General features: G+C 42.9%; 2 protein-coding genes and 1 long non-coding RNA gene across 3 annotated transcripts; 1 reads left to right on the top strand and 2 right to left on the bottom strand.

Moving 5' to 3' along the window:
- The first annotated feature begins 489 nt into the window (after positions 1–489).
- LOC4324776 (ubiquitin-like domain-containing CTD phosphatase) lies at positions 490–5,433 on the top strand. Its single transcript, XM_015765397.3, has 6 exons — positions 490–873; positions 3,138–3,282; positions 4,350–4,464; positions 4,543–4,606; positions 4,699–4,873; positions 4,957–5,433. Exons 1-6 carry the CDS (start codon positions 563–565, stop codon positions 5,197–5,199), a joined length of 1,053 nt encoding a protein of 350 aa, XP_015620883.1. The 5' UTR covers positions 490–562; the 3' UTR covers positions 5,200–5,433.
- Positions 5,434–6,574: 1,141 nt separating this feature from the next.
- LOC4324775 (uncharacterized) lies at positions 6,575–9,512 on the bottom strand. Its single transcript, XM_015765398.3, has 3 exons — positions 8,911–9,512; positions 7,660–7,787; positions 6,575–7,003 (listed from the first exon to the last, which is right to left on the bottom strand). The coding sequence occupies exons 1-3, from the start codon at positions 9,358–9,360 to the stop codon at positions 6,856–6,858; spliced, it is 726 nt and encodes a 241-aa protein (XP_015620884.1). The 5' UTR covers positions 9,361–9,512; the 3' UTR covers positions 6,575–6,855.
- An 8,188-nt stretch (positions 9,513–17,700) lies between these two features.
- LOC136354717 (uncharacterized) lies at positions 17,701–18,929 on the bottom strand. The gene is made up of 2 exons (XR_010738326.1): positions 18,743–18,929; positions 17,701–18,612 (listed from the first exon to the last, which is right to left on the bottom strand). It is a non-coding gene; the product is annotated as an uncharacterized lncRNA (long non-coding RNA).
- Between the last annotated feature and the right edge of the window lie 2,240 nt (positions 18,930–21,169).

The following is a 21,169-nucleotide window of genomic DNA, read 5'->3' as shown; positions in this document are numbered from 1 at the left end:
AGAAGTAAATGTCTCTTAATGGGTACCAACTATATAAGAAGATAGGATGGAGGGAGTATGGATCTCCAATAACAGTGCAGGCAGTGGCGGAGCCAAAGCCCGGCTTGAACAGGCAATGGCCCTGGCTCCACCAGCTGCACGCAACAATTCACCAGTAAATTAGTGCCTAATTATCTTAGTAATCACCTTTCTTAGTCACCGGCAAGACAGTACAATGCAACTAGTACAACAGTAAACGCGCTCAACACAAACTTTTAAAACAAATGTTCATACTAAAGTTATCTATGAATTATATAGGCTTGTATATACCTCATTTGTTGTTAGACTTGCCCGACTCATAAAAATTTTTGAATCCGCCACTGAGTGCAGGTTAGCCCATCCGTTCGCTATCTTCGATCTGCTGTTCAACAATTCCGCTTCCGCCTTCCAGTGGCGGTTACGTAAACGCCTGGCCTCCTGTTATTCTCCGCCCCGTACAGAAGGAACAGTAGAGCTGTAGAGCACACATCATTCTCGTTCTCCTCCCCCAAAACCTCCACTTGTTTCTTCAGACCCCAAGCCGATGGCGGAGGCGTCCTCGTCCTCGGCGGCGGCGGTCCCGCCGCTGGACCCGGAGGCGATTGCCGCCGTGGCGGAGGCAGCGCCACCGGAGGAGATGACGCTGGTGGCGAAGTGGAAAGGGAACGACTACACGGTGCGGGTGGTCGGGGACGACACGCTGGGGGAGCTGAAGCGGCGCATCTGCGAGGTCACGGGGGTTCTCCCTAAACGGCAGAAGCTGCTCTACCCCAAGTTCAAGCTCAACGAGTGCAAGGACTCCGAGCTCATCTCCTCCATCCCCTTCAAGCCCAACGTCAAGATCAACATGATCGGGTAAGCGCAATACCCTCCTTCCTCCTCGAACCCTACACCTCCATGTGCCGTCCCGTGTCTACTCTCGCTCGTGTTCTGCAGATACCTGACTGCGAAAACATTTGGTTACTCGTCGTTGAACTGGATGATTAGCTCGTAATTCGGGGGAATGTTGGATTTCGGTTGGTGATTCGACCGATCTATTCGATCCAGTGGCATCGCGTTGTTCATGATTTGAAATTGTTGTTTATTTCCTATGGGTTCTCAGATGCTGGGAACGGTATTTGAAGTTTGGGATTGACATCCAGTAGCAGTATGTGGAGACGTTTGTCTATTAGATTAGTTTCACGAATGGACGTGGAGTAACGTGGAGTGACTGAGGTTATGTGGTGTTCATCTGAGAGGAAGGAATAACCTTCTCAAACCTTGATTCCTCACAGTTTGAACACATTCGGGAGTGCTGTAGTTGCAATGGAATCATCCGTGGAGCATGTGAATTTATTGTTAAATTGATGCATTAGTGTTACCAATGGCTGCAAAATGATTATGGATTAGTGGGTTTTTTAAATAGAAAAACAGCAGGATGTTGTTTTTCTTAAATCTCTAGAGGCCCGTTATCGTTTCTTTTCTGATGTGTTTCTGATAGTGATGCGAAATTGGATGGTGGTTGATGTTATATGTTCAGTTGGCATGTTTTTGGTGGTGATTGAAGAACCTGAATGATGATCCAGGGGCAAACTAGTTAGTCTGTTTGTACAGTACCATTTAAGCCTATGATCTGTGTTGATGTGTTCTAATCTGAAAGTGTGCTTTGTTGAACTTGAACTTTAAAGAAAGTCTGTTTCGAGTTTGGACAATACCATTTAGGCCGGGAGATCAGATCATTTACCGTTTAGATGGAAAATTGAGGATTTACCCTCCTATGCCAATGACATGTTTGAGTCATCTAAGGTCATTTACATGTGGGTCAGCAGGGTGAATCCTCAATTTCAATCAAAACGGAGGGTATATGGTCAAAATTTTCGTTTAGGGTATAGATCTGTGTCCTATTCTGAAAGTTTGCTTTGTTGAACTTGAAACCCTACCTATGGACATAATTCGATTAGCTTCCTTTTATTCTGTTTTATAATGTGAAGTTACTCATTATGCTTTGCCACTTATGTGAATGTTATTTCTTGGTAAAATTTGCAAACTAATTTATATGTCAGTATGTTCTTGACTGTTAAATGCTTATGTGCTATGTGGTTTGAGCCACTGATGTAATCCGATATTCTGCACATGGTTGGATCATGATTCGTTATTGCTAACTAAACTCATGCTTTGCAACAGATCTCAAGTAAATATACCAGAAGAGCTAAACATGAAAAGTTGTATATGTTTCTCAGAGAACATATATACTTCCAACCATAAATCAATGAGATAACCCTATTACAGCACATGTGCACAAATGAGCTATCCACAAAAACCCAATTAGTTCAAGAGGTTCCTTATTATCCGCATGAATCGCACCAACTCAAGGAATAGTATTGTGATGGCAGACTCACCACCACCACCACTAATATGTCCCTTTTATGTAGTAGAGATCTTAATTATACACAGTAAGGTTGTATAGCTGGCAAATTGTAAATTGGGTGTAGATTGATTATTATTGTTCATTCATGTGATAACCTTCTAATGGTGTAGAAGACTAGGAGGATCTTATGCTATTTATATTGGGACGGCTGTTACAAAGAACTTTCATTTGACACACCTTTTTGTTTCTAATATTTTGTCCACTCCATAGTACTTCCATTTGTAGGATCAGTAGTGGATGCTTGGATGGTGAGAAAAATGCATGTAATTGCGCTAATTATGAACACTTGTAATGTAGTATTCCTCTTTAGGGAAAAAAACATGCCTTATGGAGGGCTTGCAGAGGAAGTTTGTGAAGCATTTACCTTGAATATACTTTGGTGTGACACTTGTGGTTTTTCTAGTGAGGCACTGTGAGGTGAGAGCTTTGATACCTTTCCTGATTCAGATCTGTTTTTATCATTTCCAAGATGAACCATGGGAGATGGACCTCCTCTTAATATTGATTTAGCACTCTGGCTTTACTCAACAGTCAACAGCAGCATATTCAAGTTTTCAGGGTTTTTTTTTTCAATGGTTCAAATCACTCTTTTGCTGCGTTACATCTCAAAGATAATGGTTCTGTTTGAAAATTTGAATTTGTACACCATGTACTTATGTCCCATTTGAAGGTGCTTTCTATTTACTTTGCATTAATTTTGTATATCTTTCAGCACTGTTGAAGATGAAATATTTGTGGACCAAGAAGATGATCCAGAGATACTCAATGATTATGAAATAGGCCAGAATGAAGTTACTGCTATCAAGGATAAAGATGTCTACAAGCAAAAACTAAAACGGCGTGCAAGTCAATATAAGGTATATTCCCGTGTCATTTTCGTTTCCTGTCATATGCTTCTTCCTTATCCATGCTTTTATGGTTCCACAATATCCTGTTTGTTCTGACAGCCTGAGCCACATCTTAGTGCTTGTTCCTTTGACCTACATGAAGTTGGTAATATTTCCTAGCGTGGTTCAGGTTGTTAGTATGTCAGCATGTCGATTCTAGAAATATTTTGTGGTTTCACTTGCTCATAGACCAAAGCCATAACAGTGACGAGGGTTATTCTCTCTCTTGTGTGGTGCTGATTGAAGCCATAGCCAGAAACTTCTTTTCTTAGCAATGATCCATAAGTCTAAGCCCCTAGGGGAGGTAGTTTTTGTGGATAGAGATTTTGGACATTTGTGGGCGCTATAGCGATTTTCAGGTTACTGCAATGTGCTACTATGTTCCACAAGTTATCGTCAATTCCTCATCTAGCTATGTAGATGTACTAGTTTTACTTCTAATTGTTGTTTTGCATGCTTGGGATTTGTAGTAGATGTCTTATTGTGCTGAAAGGTATCATATAGGCACTTGGAGTAGAATAGTAAGTAGTTTTTGAAATTCCTCTATAGGCTGGCATCTGCTCTATTACCCACTATCTGTTGTCACCTTGTCTATTTGCTACTCCCTCCGTTTCATATTATAAGTTGTTTGATTTTTTTCCTAGTCAAACTTTATCAAGTTTGAACAAGTTTATAGAAAAATTCAGCAACATTTAAAATATCAAATTAGTTTCATTAAATCTAGGATTGAATATATTTAGATAATATGTTTGTTTTGTGTTGAAAATACTATTATATTTTTCTATAAACTTGGTCAAACTTAAAGAAGTTTGATTAGAAAAAAAGTTAAACGACTTATAATATGAAATGGAGGGAGTATTTTTTATCTGACTCTGGCGTGTGTCTTCTACTTAATGTAATAATCTACTACTCATACAAGTATAGTGCTTTTTGATGCTGTTGGTTGTGAAAGCAGGTCACTGATCTAATTGCTATCTTGTTAAATGTACATAGACGTCGAATTTATTATTTATCTTTTCTTCTTCCTATTTCTGTAGATCAAGATATTGAATCCATGCCGCAAAGGGAAAAAACTGCTTGTCTTAGACATTGATTATACTCTATTCGACCATAGGTCCGCTGCTGAGAACCCTATCGAATTGATGCGTCCATGTAAGGGCATCTCCCATCACCACTATTATGTTTTCCAATGAGCTGTCATGAGGATTGATGCCATATTCCTCTTCACAGATCTACACGAGTTCCTCTCTGCTGCATATTCAGAATATGATATCATGATATGGTCAGCAACTAGGTAAGCGTTTTGTGATCCTGATCTATCAGTTAACTGGTTATGGTTGTGCTGTGAAACAAGTAAAGAAAAATACAATTGGCCTTTGAATGCAGCATGAAATGGGTGGGGATGAAGATGGACCAACTTGGAGTTCTTGGCAACCCCAACTACAAAATTACTGCTCTTATGGATCACTTGGCGATGATAACTGTGCAATCTGAAAACCTGTCAGAAAAGAAAACTTTTGATTGCAAGCCTCTTGGTGTCATTTGGGCTCAGTTCCCCGAGGTTAGTAGTGGCGTGGTACTGTGAATTTGTGACTGATTCTCATTGAATTATTTGCTCATTGCTTCTGTTTCTTTCATATGCAGTACAATGAAACAAACACAATCATGTTTGATGACCTCAGAAGGAACTTTGTCATGAATCCACAGAATGGTCTTGTGATCAAACCATACAAGAGGACCCATTCAAACAGAGGCACTGATCAAGAGCTGGTGAAGCTTACACAATACCTGCTTACCATTGCAGAGCTAGAAGATTTGAGCAAGCTTGACCATAGTGCATGGGAATCCTTCACAGAAGAAAATGCCAAGAGACGCAGACACAGGTAGTTTTTTCTCAGTGTATTGATCAGCAGGAAAGAAAAGTTCGCCCTCCTTTTTGATCACTGCTATTAACTGCATAGACTAGAATATCTTGGATTGACCATGACAACCACAATGCTACTTAGAATACTCTACATATATCCCTGCGTTCGATCTGCACAAAAACATTTCCAAACTGCAACAGTTATTTTTTAACCTTCCTGTGTGCATTTCAACGTTAAACCTAGAAGCTTTGCACTATGCTCATTTTTCATTTACATATGCAATTTGGTTTTTGTCTATCAATTCTTGTCCTCACTGTCTGGCATCTAGCTTGCATTTGCATGGGCAGTGTTCTGCAAGAGTTAATGGGACTGTAGAATCATGAGCTTGTCCCTTGACTCCCATGGGGGACTTGACTGGGTTTGAGTTACCACTGCCAGTATGGCGTGGTAATGATGAGCAAGGCTAGCCTCTGGCTAACTGGCTCTTCCAACGTATCATTTCAAGTACCATAATGGTGCTGCAGCCTGTTTGGTATCTCTATGTAGGTAATCAGGACAGCCAATGGTCCCTGGTTAGTGGCTGCATTTGTCTCCGTTTTAGTAGTGCTCTGTCCCCGCGCGGGACGAACTTGATAAATACTTTCTTTGGCTTAGCTGAGCTATGTACTAGAACTGATCTCTGTATTAGTACTCTTCCCTGTCTGCTTTAGACCTCCGTTACCGTAAATTCCATCGACCATAGAAGAATCGGGCTTGTGTATCTATCCATGTTGATCTATTATCTATTGGCCGTGCGCCTTATGGTAGAATCTGGAGATGTAAACCATTTCCATTTTCTTAAAAAAAATGATCTACTATCTATTGTATAACAATCTGTGCATAAATTGTGAGTTACCAGTCCTTAAGTGAGAAGTGTGAGATGTAGTATGACTAGTATGAGCTACCATAAGCATTAGCTGCAATATTTTGAGGAGGTTGGTTTTGCCATCAGGCTATTGGTGGCAAACTGGGGATCTTGATCCTTGCCTGGTTGTTTGCCCCCTAGGCCCACGACCATTGAAGGCGGTGCCCCACGGGCAGGTGTGTGCTAGGATTCAGAGAATAGCGGTAAAGAGGACCACGCCCAAGCCTGAAACCAACCAATGCAACTGCACCTCTCGTCCTCTCCTGCTCCTAAGTGAGAGAGAGCTAAGCGAGGTCCCCCCTCAGTAGCCACACTCCAGTTCAAGATTTGAACTAAAAATGTTACTAGCTGTTAGATCTTCATGTTTCTAGCTGTTGCATTGGAAATGCGACCTTCAGTTATGGAAAATAACCTGATGTTGCTCTTGATTTCTTGGTTTGTAGCAGTAGTGTTAAGTTGAGGAGTTGTTATGAAAGTAAAAGTGTAAAACACGTGACAACAGAAAACGGCCATTTATGCAACATTACACAATAGTACAGCACAAGATTACACAAACTGAACTTGAAAAGAAGATGGGAAGTAGGGTTTGGTCAGATCTAGGGCTCCTTTGGGCTTTACAACGGATGGTAACACTTGCACGGTGACGCAACATGGCAGCGGGGAGGCTTTTATGGCGCACTCAGTTAAAACAGAATGGCAGATATACGGGGGTAAAAATATGATTATGTAGAGACTTGAAAGCCTTGGCAGAAAATTGAATAGTCCTTGGCTTTGTCAAGCCAGGAGCCAGAAGTTCTTCTGCCACCGTGTGCTGATGAGGTACCCGCCGACGCCCTTGCTCTGCTTCCTCACTGCCAACGTCAGGCACTCAGCCTGGTTGATGCATTGCTCGACGAACTCCTCGCTGCTGCTCCGCAGGATGCTGTAAAATCGCAGGCAGACATTTGCATTTGCTCAACAAGGACCATAGCTATAGTTTACGACAAGATGAAAAGTAACTTTTCCTGACTCAACTTCAATGTGTTGGTGATGGTGATTGTTACATTGTCCACGTGAACGTAGCAAAAATTAGGTGAGTGAAGTGTAGGAGTCTTGCTTTCATTTGGTTGAGTTGTGACCAAAAAAGGACAAGGAAAGCATCTGTGATTTATGGATAGCACATGGAGGCTGCTGCCTGGTGTTATTTTCCCGAAAGGCAGGGGACCCTGCTATTGAACGGTGGTGAAGGAGGATTATTTCCCAAACAGTTTACTCATTGCTTGTTAGTGGGCCTGCTTATCATAAAAGATGACCAGATCTCTCCCCATAAATTTAGATCTAGTGGTAATTATGTATCCTGATAAACTGATACTTGTACGATATAAAAAATGATGTACAACTAAAGGTTTCTATTGGAACCTAGCCATATGCATTAATCTGGGCATTGTTTTAAAATAACACTAGGGACTGACTGACACCATGATACTATATTCTCCCCGCCAGTTTCCATTCATAGTTGACCTGAGCCTCACATTTTTAACACATCCAATAGGGATGAGAAAGATAGAGCTACAGTGGTAGGAGGTGAGAAATGCTTACCAACTCAACCAACAGAAATGGGATGGCTTGGATTGGCTGAGCACAAGCACAGACGCCTCCAATTTCTTCACTTGGCTGAGGACAGTGGCCAGCTTTGGTCCTTGGATCACAAGTGCTTCAACCTCCACCTACCACATTCACACCCATTTCGTATGAGCCCTCCTTTGCACATGCTATAGTAGGACAAAGGAATAGTTCATGGCTTCATGCACGGTACTGTTGCTCTTACGCAGGGATGTACTACTAGTAGTACACTACTACATTGAAGTGCTGACTTTTGATTCAAGCAATGCAAGCAAATCAAGGAAGGAATGATGATATGATCTCATAATGCCATTGTTTACGGCCGGTTTAGGTAGGATTTTACTGATGCATTTTACTAATGGTTTTAGAACCTGGGATGAGCATGAGCCCCACAAATTGTTCTTTTCTAATTACTTCCTCCGTCCCAAAATAAGTGTAGCCATGGTTTTCCGCGCCCAACTTTGACCGTTCGTCTTATTAAAAAATTTTTGAAAAAATTTAAAAACATAAGTCACAAGTAAAGTACTATTCATGTTTTATCATCTCATAACAACAAAAATGCTAATTATAAAAAAAATTCAAATAAAACGGACGATTAAAGTTGAGCGCGGAAACTTATGGCTGCACTTATTATGGAACGGAGCTGCACTTATGCACTTATTATGGAACGGAGGTAGTACTTTTTAACTTTTATCAAAGACTCGAACCTTTTTGGCCTGCCAAGATGCAAGATCCGTTCATCCATGAAAAGTGGAATACGATCCCCTTTTCATGTATGTTCTGATATCTGATCTGATCTACTGTATGATTGTCCCCCAACAAATAATACTTTACAACTATCCCTCTCAGGTGACCTTCAGGATTGATAACTCTACAAACCGTACAGTAAATTATACTTTATTTTTATCCTTCAGTTTAGTCAAGTTCTCATGAGCCAGTACACTAACAAAAGCTTTTTTTTCTAATTCTTTGTGAGCTAGCAGTAATAATTCCCTCGTGCATTGCCTCCAAGCAGATGCTTCCAAATCCAGAATGACCAAAGCTAGACAGCAGAGATCAGACACATGATTCTCTAATCGAAGCGCCTAAAATTTTGTAATTTGAAAACACATATTAGAGCACAAAAGTAAAAACAGCACACAAAATGACATGCATCCCTCTAAAAAAAATAAAGAAAAAAAAAGAAACATCATGCACGTATGATGTACGTATACGCGTATACGCTACCTCTGGCCTGCAGGCCTTGCAGAGCGTGCCGAGGGAGTTGGCGAGGGAGGGGGTCTCCTCGCCTCTGCCGGCGCCGGCGTACGGGAGGACGTGGAGCAGCGTGAGGAAGTCCCCCTTGTTGGCGACGTGGGTGAGCGCCCACATCATGGCGTGCTTGGCCCCGGAGGTGTCGTCCACCACCACCATCACCCGCTTCCTCCCGGCCACCGCCGCCGCCGCCGCCGCGGCCGCGGCCGCGTCCCCCTTCCCCCCGCCGCCGCCGCCGTACCCGCCCCTCCCCGCCCTCTTCTTCGACCACCGCTTCGAGCCCCTCCTCCTGCCTCCTCCGCCGAGCTCCACCTCCTCCTCCGCCACCACCCCTCGCCCCATCTGATACTGCGCCGCACCACCGTATCCCCCGTTGCTCGCGCTCAGCTGCCGCAAGAAGTGCTCCCCGCCACCGCTCGCCATGCAACCAACCAACCAACGACCTCGAGACCTCGATCTCCTCTCCTCCTCCGCGCACGGCGATGGCAATGCGTGCGTGCGTGCTCCCGGCCGGCGCGGTGCGAGCTAGCGAGTGAGCGAGCGATATAAGGGAGTGAGATGGAGGGGGAGGGACCGAGGAGCTGAAAGGACAAGGGCCGCTTAAAGAGTGGGAGCCAAGGAGAGGGGATGGGGGGGTGGTCACGAGAGCGTGTTGCACCCGTGCTAGCTGATTAGTGAATACTCCTCCACTGATTACTTACTCTAGCTCATCTTTAAGGTTCTAGCTCGGCACAGTAATCTCCTAGTGGTATACTCCCTCCGTTTCGAAATGTTTGACACCGTTGACTTTTTAGCACATATTTGACCATTCGTCTTATTCAAAAACTTTTATGAAATATGTAAAATTATATGCCTACATAAAAATATATTTAACAATGAATCAAATGATAGGAAAAGAATTAATAATTACTTAATTTTTTTAAATAAGACGAACGGTCAAACATGTACTAAAATGTCAATGGCGTCAAACATTTTGAAACGGAGGGAGTAGTATATACGTGCAGAAAAAAACTTAATGCAGACAAAAGAGTACTGCTGCATATCTGTGCAGAGTGACACGATAATATATCATGTATACATAAGCTTCACGCGTACATCAACTAATAAATATTATCGAAAAATTTAGAAAAATATGTGCATATACTTTCAATAATATTATACTTACGTGTAAAATATGTTAACATTAAATTTATTATATTTTAGTCCTAAGAAAAACTGACAATTTTAAGACTATAAGTCTATTTTATGTATGATGAATTTAAAGATGAAACTTTACACGTAGATGTAATACTATAAAAATACATATGTGTTTTTTAAAGAATTTTTGGGAATTTATTAGTTAGTGTGCACGAGAATGCTTGTGTACATATAGGATAGGATATGTTCCTGAAGTACATAGGCCGTGTCCAGAGGGATTCTAGGCTCTGGCAGCCTCAAATTCTCCTAGAATTTTAGCTCTTTAAGGCTGTATTCGTTTTAAGGCGTTGGGAACTAATCTTTCATGCACGTTAAAACGGACCGACTCATTAGTGCATAATTAATTAAGTATTAGTTATTTTTAAGAATAGATTAATATGATTTTTTAAAAGCAATTTACGTATTTTTTTTTTATAAAAACACACACCGTTTAGTAGTTTAAAAAGCGTGTACAAGAAAGGCGAGAGTTGTTGAGTTGGTAACTTCAATAAAAGAACACAACCTAAATAATCTACTAGCTAGTATATTCTTACTTAGATTCAAAGAGCCCATAATTATATCCAAATAATGAACTAGAAGGAAAACAAACTGAAAATCCAGACTTTTCAAATCCTCAAAGTGCATATGCTCGTGTTTATTAATTAATCTTGGGCCTTTGATCATCTCAGTGTGAAGAGATTATTTTTACTCACTGTTGCAGTACACTGAGGCTGAAGTGGTAAATTAATGCCACAGTAATAATCGAATCGACGTATATACGTATGTGTACTATCTACTGTTGTTGATCCGGTGGCCTATACTATACCCTTTCACATGCTTACGGATATGTTTCGTGCATGCCCGGGCGCGCAAAAAGAATCTGCCGGTTTTCGTTGGCATTATTGTTAGCTCCAAAAACCAAGAGATGGATTGGTCAATACGGCATCAATCGTAATGTGCGGGATTCTTGGCAGGACATCCACATATACGTATCATGCACCGTAAGCATTCCAAATGCATTTTTTTCCTTTGGAAAATGATACAAATTAAACTCCTGTTTTTATACATGCATGTGCTATGCTAGCCCTACTGCCCCTTTCCACTGTTTTGTTTTTGAAGCTAGCTTAGGGTCAGCCAAGAAGAGAAGAAGAAGAAGCGCACTGTTTTCAATACTGCTAAGACACACCCTAAAACCATATAGATTTCCTGGGACCAGTCTGCAAGTTATTAACACCTAAAAACACACTTAAATAACTTAATAGTACTACTATATGTCTCTGACAATTCTCACGCACGCAAGGCTAGCTGGATGAACACGCATATCTCTACGGTCTGTGTAATTTATCGTGAGAAGTGAATAGTACTTCATGGCCGCTCAGTGAATATGGATGGACGAGACAACTAGCCCCTCTGTTGCTCTGCATGGCTGCAGCAGCATGGCAGCTGGGTACGTAGGAGTAGATTCTTACGTATTCCTCGCTCCTCGACGGAACAGCCTTGCCATTTTTTAGTACACGCAATTGCTTCAAGGGCGACCTGATATTGTTTGTGTCATCTGCACAAGATGATCGCATGCCATGGGCAGGCTTGCATTGCAATTGGCAAATATACTACTGCATGCAAGCCACAGAGCTCATCTACTGCGAGAGAGCCCATATTGTGCTTAGTTTGCTTGCAGAATTTATTACAGGGAGACATGCTGCTCTCGTCTAGGTTACTGTTGCTACTTGCCGGTTTTGCTGCGAGGGCAACCCAAATGGAGCAAGGAAATAAAGAAGCCATGAAGTGCATAGCCTGAGTTTTTACTGCTCTGTGGACCGGGAAAATGTTACAAATGAACATCAGGTGTAAATGTTGCGCCGTGGAAATTCGTTGCACCTAGTACTACTAATCGATTTTTATATATGTGTATGGAGACATTATTGAGCCGTGGATCTACACTATACAATATTCCTACTTGGCGTGTATAGAATGTATAATTAGATTCAACACTACTACACGAGATCCTTGTTTGATCGATCGGCTGTGGCCGAGTTTAGTTACAAACTATTTCTTCAAACTTTTAATTTTTTTTATCACATCAAAACTTTTCTAAACATATAAATTTTTAATTTTTTCGTCACATCGTTTCAATTTCAACAAAACTTCTAATTTTAGCGTCAACTGAACACACCCTATACTACTCCATTAAAGGAACCGTTTCTAGTACTATTAAGAAAAGGCCAAGAACGAATAAAACATCAAATCAAGGCAGAGAGTGGGCAGGAAATGTCACGTAACTGTGGCTCTTGTGAGGTTGAAGGCCAAAAAATGAGGCCACTTTGATTTGTAGGAAAAATGTAGGAATTTTGGAGGATTTCAATCCTATGAAAAAAAATCCTATGAAGGCCTTTGAGACAAAGGATTGAATCCTATCCAATCCTTTAAAATTCCTATGGAATGGGTAATCCTATGCACATTTTGGAGGAAAGTTAGCAAGAGGTCTAACCTCTTGGAACATTTCCTCTGAGTCTATCTCTCTCATCTGATTCCTGCGTTTTTCCTGTGGTCCAATCAAACTGCCATTCCTGTGTTTTTCCTGTGTTTTGCAATCCTCTGTTTTACAATTGTATTCCTATCAGAATCCTGTGTTTTTCCTATTCCTCTGTTTTTTCATTCCTACGATTCAAAGGGCCCTGAAATTGTTTTTTCTCTTCCAGGCACAAGCAATCGAAGGCTAGCTTGTGAAGCTTCCATCTCCACGTCAAAACTCACAAGCACGGAGTACTATTCCACGCTGGCAGTCAGAACCTCATTTAAGCCCTGAATTAAAATCGTGACGTACTCCGCTGTGCTAACTGCCCCTGTACGGTGTTAATCACCTGGCGCTTGATTGCATTCGCGTGAGCGGTGAGCCCGAGAGTCGATTAATTATTTAACAGATGCGTGCCCATGTTTCAGGCACGGAAATTCCACACCAATAATTCGCTGATTAAAATCGAACGTGCACACGCATTTCTTTGTTGAACGCTGCTATACATACGAATCCAGCGTTCGACTAGCGTCCGACTCCGTTATGGCATCACTACGTATGTCAGATTCTATTACGGAGTGAGACTTTTACCGTCTGTGTCTTTCCATGTGACCAGAGTCATACACAGTAGCCGGACAACAGGGTCATATGTATATCATTTTCGTTCTTTTTTCCTTCTTTCCTTTTCATCGGACATGCACACGCATTTTTCATCGTGATTTGTGGTTTTGTACCCTACGATGACCGTGACTCTCGCCTCTCGGGATGAGGAGTGGTCACAGTTTCACAGCGGTACATACTACTCCCTCCATTCCAAATTGATCTACATATAGTTTTTTTTGAGGTTATTACTAAATGATCTATATATTTGTGTTCATTCATTAAGTCTATTCGTTATTTGTGCATTGGAGTAAATGAACATTGATACATGCATCTATGCACACAAGTATTTATAAGTATTTATAACACATGCAATATATTGATTTGCTATTGTCTAGGAAAATAGTAGGGATGGTGCATAGAGTTTGTTGCTAGAATAAATATAGTATGAGAGAGTTATTAGTTTTTTTGGTCTTAGTGTACCTATGAAATATGTAGATCAATTTTGAATGGAGGGAGTACGTAATGATTTGAGCTCAGCTTTATGCACGAACGTTTGATGCAGTGCAACCATGGATGCAGCCACTGGTAAAAGAATTTGTTTTTACTCGCTTGAGTAGTTGTACGCATCGTAGCAAACCTCCAATTACCGGCGGGTAAACAGCCAACACGGTATATATAGCCAGTAGAGTAAATCCAAAGAGAGGAACAGTAACTCGACACCGGGGCTACTCGTCTCCAACCGAGCCGACACTTCACCGATATTCAGCGACAAGAACCCCGATCGGTGGAGCACGTCACGTCCCGAACCCCGGGACAAAATGTTGCGTCTCCGCGTCCGTGCGCGCCGGGGCGCCGGGCACACGCATGCCCCCCGCGCGCGTACGAGCCAATCGCGTCTCCGTCCCCGTCCCGGCGCTCGATCGGGCAGGGGCGCGGGCGCGCGTCGTGGTGGGGGAGCCCGCGCGACCGTGCAGACGCGTCGCCCCCACCACCGTGCACGCGTCGTACCGGACCAGATCTGCGCGCGAGCCAGCAAGCAATGCCACCGAGTCTCGTGGCCGCAGCGGATGGATGCGGGGTGGTGCAGCAGCGGCGCTGCCAAGCGGGCGTACAGCGGAATTGAATGCTGCCCGGGTATTTCGCTTCTTGAGCTCCTGACCGCTGGATTTTACTACAACTCTCGCAGCAGCAGCAGCGGTCCCGGCCGAGATCCGGATCACGATGCATTTTAGCCGTTCATCCGCTCCCATCGACGGCTGCGGCGGTGTCCCCACCGGGACCCGTTTGTGATACGGGGCCTGTTAACCGGACAAAGACAAGAATCTGTAGACTGTGGCCTGTTCACCTGTGGGCACATCCTTGATAAGTTTACGCAAGTTTGAGAGTTGAGACATATAGTAATAGTAACAGGGTATAGTTGAATGAGCGTCTCTCTGTTTCAGACCGATAGCTAGGGCCTTAAAGTGTTGTGGTTGCAGACTTGCATTCACAGATCTAGCGGCAGCGGTGCACCAGCTGAAGTCCAGATTTGTACTCGAGTTTGCGACTGTTGCAAAGTCCAGCTTTGCGAGAGAGCGCCGGCAGAGTCCACTGTGCAGTGCGTAAGGGAAGTGAGATGGTACTGTAGTCGTGTTGATGAATCCACCACGGTTCAGCGCCTGTTCGTCGTAGACAACCGGAAGCGGACAACCGACAACAATGCACCTTGTTTCGCTCTCGTTGTTGTCAACCTATAAGGTTCTATCATCAGGCGAGTAGCAAAAGAAAAGCGTCAGCAAAGCCGGAGCAGCTGCAACGCGACCGGAAAACTTCAAAACTCGTTGCATCTTCTGAGCCTGCAACGTCAACATCCATTGCATCGTTCATTGCAACTCGTGACGCCTCCTCGGTGGCGAACTGGCGGGTGACACCGAATCGGCCGCCGGTTGCGTGTGGGCCGCCAATCTACAGCTGGGGCAACGTGTAGGAGACGCGACGCAGGCAGAACGTGCACTTGGTTGGTTTGGGCCGCGCCGCGAGGTGCTCCGCTCGCGTACGCTGTGACTGTGAGAGCGGACCGCATGCGTACGGGCCGCGTTACGTCGTCGCTGCTATTCGGTTGGTATTGGGCTTCGAAAGCGCAGGAGTTTGGTTCTAGCCCACACAACGATTGCATACATGACTTAGGCGGTTAGGCCCGCGGTTTTTTGGTTTTTTACTGGACCAGGCCCGATGGAAAGTCCGTGCCGGCATGACTGAAAACTTGTAGATCTTGTCCGTTCACTAATAACCCCTTTACCTCTGCGCAGCAGATGAAAGCAAAGCAGCAGGCGAGCATGTGATGCTGCGGCCGGCGGCCCCTACAACTCGATCGACCCACCCGGCCGAGCCGGCGACCACTCCTGACGCAAACGCACCAAGCCATTTCCCGAGCGGGCAGCCAACAAGATCGATCAATCCGAAAGAAGCACACGAGGAATCCACCAACGCCGGCGCCGAGCGGGCAGCCAAAACCAGCACCCCCCCCCCCCCCCCCCCCCCGCCAAATGACTCAAATCCGGCACGATCGATCCGCCCCGCGATTCGCATGCAACCGAAACGAACGCGTCACGCAGCGCGCGCGCGCGCCGTGTCGTTTCCCCGCGAGGCGCAGCGCCACATGGTTGACAGCGCCGCGCGCGCGCGCTGCCGATCGGAGCCAGCCAGACCGGACCGAATCATGCCTTGCCTGGCCGGCTGGCTGCGCACACACTCGCTGTCTCGTTCTCGTCTTCCTCCGCCCCGTCGACGCGGAGGCTGCAGGAGCAACGGCTGAGACCAGCCAGCGTCCGTCGATCCGTCCATGCTGGCGTGTCGGCCCGACAAATGATAGATTTCGCTCGCCCCAATATTGAACCACATGATGACGGCGCCACTGCAGCTGCACCCATGCACACACGCATCCATCTGTCCATGCATCCAAGCAAGAATTACTCGTGCTCCGCGATCTTTACAGCCTAGCTCAACTCTCCGTTCTGCAACTAGGAATAGTAGTGCTAGTAGTTGTAGCGGTATTAAAAACCAAGCGGATCATTAGCAGTACTGATTCTGAGATTGTGTTACCCACCGGCCAAGACAAGCCCTGCAGGGAAAAAGAGACTGCCCGTACTATTAAATACTGGCCCTATTGAATTAGGCCGGGGCCATTAGCTCACGCACTGTCCAAAAAGAATCGAAGGGGAGAGGAGAGCTTAGGCCGGGGCCATTAGCTCACGCACTGTCCAAAAAGAATCGAAGGGGAGAGGAGAGCTCGAGCTCGAGCTCGAGCTCGATCGGCCTCACTCTCAGCTCACATTGCAGCTGCAGCAGATTTTGCAGCCTTTTCGGGGGTTCTGTCTAGGCCGAGTGCCCTACAAACGCAGCACCATCATGCATGGATCCCTTTGGCCTTTGTGTAGTGTGTTGTGTACAATCCACCCCTGTGATTAGTGCTGATATCATCGGTGGTCAAAAGCATCAAACGAGGAAATTATTGCTAATCCCCTCCATTAGGGTCGGTTGCATACTTGCATTTGGCCCTGCCCGCCCTGTGGGCTTTTGGGCAGGCATAATTGCGGCCATAATTACTGCCATGAGTGACCATGATGGGACTCACTCAAGAGGCTCAGCAGCAGTCTTTGTCCCCCTTGAATCCTTCATCCATGTGGGTTGGTGCAGCGCAAATCTCATGCCTTCCAACTCCATCGTCTCCCTGTCTCCTTAGCAAACAAAATAAATGCAGGATTAAGTGTACTCCACTGTATAATGCACGCTGATTTGCTCATGTGTTCTTCATAAAAAACTTGGTCACACATGACATTTTGGGCTATTTTATATTCAGAATGCATACACATGACAATAGTGTATTCACTGTATTTGACAGTACCTAATTCGGGGATGGATACAGACCGGATAATCATGTTTGGATCACACTGTCAGAAGGCAAGAGAATACCTAATTCAGGGATGGATACAAAACCGGTTTATCATGTTTGGATCACATTAGCAGAGGCAAATCAAGCTTTGCCGGTAGTATTAAAATGCAAGCTTCTAGACACCTATCACATGTTGGCGATACAATAGACCGTGATTAGATTACGCGAGATCACGGTTTAGGATCCTGTTTGCTTCTCCAGCATTTGTTTATACCCCTTAACTGTTTCTTTCTACAAGCATCACATTCTCCAAGATCCCACGAGTAGCAGCTCTAACAACGCATGCGCACGCACACACCCGAAATCTCTCCCTTTTGCGAAGATTTATCCATGTGATTAGCGATTGCATCCGTTTGGTTTGCAGATATGATAAACCACACGGTTCTTCTAGCGTATCAAGTGGAATGGAAAAGCGTCGTTAAATAATGAGTTGGGGAATATGTCCAATGGAAAGGAACAATTTGCTGCCGCTAGCTTCTGCCAATTCTTAGTCAAAAGTGCAGTTTAATTTGGGGACCCTAAGCATGATAGTGTTGACCAATTTTAGCTCAAATTGCTGTAGTTATTGCAAAGATGTCTCATTACAGCAGGTGACAATACAAAAGTGTTTCTTGCATGCGTTTACGGTAAGCATAGTAGCTAGGGGCTCCTGTTCCATGTTCATGGTCTAGTAGACCGGTTTTTTAATTAACCACAACCCTGCTTTCAGATGTTTCCAAAAGAAATTATGCAGCATACAAAGAAGTTCCATTCAGACATTCAGAGTTCAGAGTTCTCATTTCTGAAGAAAAAGCCTTCCGTTTTTGTCCTCTTGCTTGGGAGCTGCCATGACCACCTTCCATGGCTGGTATCATCATTCATGTCCCTGCTCGACGAGGCTGTTTTGCCGTGTCTCCACAGGCTTTACGCGCACAAAGAGCAGGATTAGGATTGATCATCTTTCAGTGCTTGACAAGATGGGAACACAAAGGCGCAAAGGCGCATCACAAGAAGTTCGCTGCTCAGACCGAAAACCATGCTAATCCCATGCATGTCGGGTAATTGTCCCTCTCTGAGCAGGGAGTGGTGATCTGAGTACACTAGCCCTGACAGTTAACTCTTCGTCTGAAACTTACTGAGACGGCCAAATGGCAAGCAGACAACGCTGAAATCATGCCACACAATGGCGCCAGTTAATTTGCTACTCGCTCCATTTCATGTTATAAGAAGTTTTGAGTTTGGTCAAAATCAAACTGCTTTAAACTTAATCAAATTTATAGAAAAAAATAGTAACATTTTCAACTCAAGACAAATTTATTATGAAAATATATTTAATTATTGATTTGATGAAACTAATTTAGTATTATAAATATTACTATATTTATTTATAAACTTAATCAAACTTGAAACAATTTGATCGACTTTGACTAAAGTTAAAACGTCTTGTAATCTGAGACGGAGGAAGTATTAGCCACTGTTCATGTAAAGGAGGGGAAACAAAAAAGGGGTCAATTTGACAACCCGAATAAACAGGAGAATAGTGCATGATTTAAAGCTCAGGATGTTTTCTACTGGAATTCTATAAAAGTACAAAATAGCCTTACCTAGGTAACTGTTCGTGTATTGCAATAATTTCGACTAGATGTCTCTGGACTCTTGTGATCTTGTCTGAAGATACAGAATGAGTATAATTGTTTTTCGTTGGTGTAAAAGTAGTGAAGATCTTTAGCTCCTTGCTAATGGGAGTTGGGATGAACTGTAGAAGAGAATTCGAGTGAGCTATGATATGTAGTGGCTTTGGCAGGATAAGATTTGCATCTCTGAGTTGGAAAGGGAATAAAGGGGGAGGAAAGGGAGGTATAAGATTGAATCGAATAACGCATGCTTGGGATGTCAAATGGACTGATGGGATTGATGGTACTAAATATCGCATAGCTTAATTTAACCCTACGCTGTGTTGTCGGAGCGTGATCCACAACCTACAAAAAGGAAACTGCTTTTTCTGATGATATTTGTAGTACCAGGCAGAATACTGATGCAGTTCACAATTCGCAAGCAGAACAAGTTGCCTCTACTTTGTACTATCTGCGTTGTTGTGACAAATAAGATTAAGACTGAATTGTACTTTATTATCAAAGTTTTATTTTGTACCACCCTGTACGTAATCTTTTCACTTTGAACTAGTTAACTTTATCTTTGTTGCACAATGGACAACCCTAACTCTTTTCGCTTGTGATGTCTAGCGTCTCTTTCGACAAAGTATATCATGCATATAGATATGAAAGTTTGCTGGTATGTCGTTAACAATTTGCTCGAAGTCATCGAAGAAATGAAAATGTGTTTTGGGGTGGTCCATTATGCGACAAAGGTAAAGTTACCTAGTCCAAAGTGAAAAGATTAGATAAATGGTGGTCCAAAATAAAACTTTGGCAATAAAACATAGCCCAAAGTAAAATTAACTCATTAATTAAATTGCACCATCACTCATCATATCTGTCCCTGTGGCTAAAATAAGTTAATCCTACCAAGCTATAGAAAAACAGTTTTTTTTACTGAGAGAACTGAAAACTCTATATTCCTCACAGCAATAATATATTTTTCCTCTATGGAAAAGAGCCTTTTTAAAAAAAATTGATGTTTTTGTATAATGTTAAAAAGGATATTTCTATTTTGCCGCTTCATATAGTGGCTTTTGCTTATTTGTTATCCTGGTCCATGCCATTGGTTGTTATAGAAGTATGAACGAAGCAATCAGAAATGATTTATAGATAAAAATTATGTTATTCACAGACTAAAAGACGGTATTGAAAAATAGACAATGATAGAAAACATCCCAAATTCAACTTAAAATTAAGTTTAAAATTTAAATCTTGGCTGCGCAAACCAACAAATAGGCTCCTATCGGATGGCCTAATCAGCCAAAAAAAGGCAATTTTTAAATTTTTAAACTTAATTTTGAGATTTTTTTTATTATAGTTTCTTTTTCAGTATTAGCTTTTAGGCCACCAATAACACATATATAAAATATAAATTTATTTTTATAGGGAAAAAGCCAAACGATGGGGCTGCAGATGCTAAGAGTCAAGTCAGTAGGTGGCAACATAATCAAAGTGACAATATTTAGTGGCATGACAAGACAATGTTACCACATGGGTTAAAAACTATGGTGTGGTAATGATTTGGTTACTCCACAATAGTATAGTAAATCACCATCGCCACATCTTGGCTTTTTGCGCTACAAAAATTCTTTGGCATGACATTTGGCCTTAAATTTGGTTGGTATGGACGATTTATTTTCAAATTTTTAAATGAACAAATGTTGAAAGAATAACAAAAAAATCTAAAGGATGGATGAGAGAATCCTTGGTAACTGTAACTAGAGGTGGCTACAATGTGCAGTTGGTTTGACATTTTAGCCAACATAACCACTCAATGGCATCGCTAGAGCAGCTGAACTATTTGCAAATATTCAATGCCAAAAAAAAAAGTCTACTACTACTATACTCTCCAAGTTCAGTGAACCATACAAACCACACACGACCAAGTCCCTCTCCAAGACTGTTTCTAGTGCTCGATTGTTTTGTTTCCGTAGTCAAGGACTGGACGTTCCATGCCATGCCATTTTGACCGCTGAACTATGCAGAAAGCGCAATATTCCGGTGGAGAAATTTCACCAAAAGCTGATAATCTGGTAGGTATGTTTTTCCCCCCTACCGTAGGCGGGCCACCCCATGGAGCAACAACCTCCCCCACCAACGCCCCCCTGCGGTACGCGCTAGAAATGGCTAAAAACACATGGGGAATGGATCTTGAACTCTACTAGTAACATTATGTTTGCATTATAAAATATTTTTTAAAACTGACAAGATATATTAATATGTGATATGCCACTCTAAAATTTAACTTGATTAATATTGTAGGCTTATGGAGTTTGATCTCGTTAAATTTTTATACTTTTCCTAATTATTTTGATAATATGTAAATAACTAGCGAACTAAACGTAGTTTAACTAGTTAGTTTTCTTGTGACGG

Source organism: Oryza sativa, chromosome 1, assembly GCF_034140825.1.
Source record: "Oryza sativa Japonica Group chromosome 1, ASM3414082v1".
NCBI classification, from domain to species: domain Eukaryota; kingdom Viridiplantae; phylum Streptophyta; class Magnoliopsida; order Poales; family Poaceae; genus Oryza; species Oryza sativa.
Note: the sequence above shows the minus strand (reverse complement) of the source record. Positions and strands in the feature narration are given on the sequence as shown.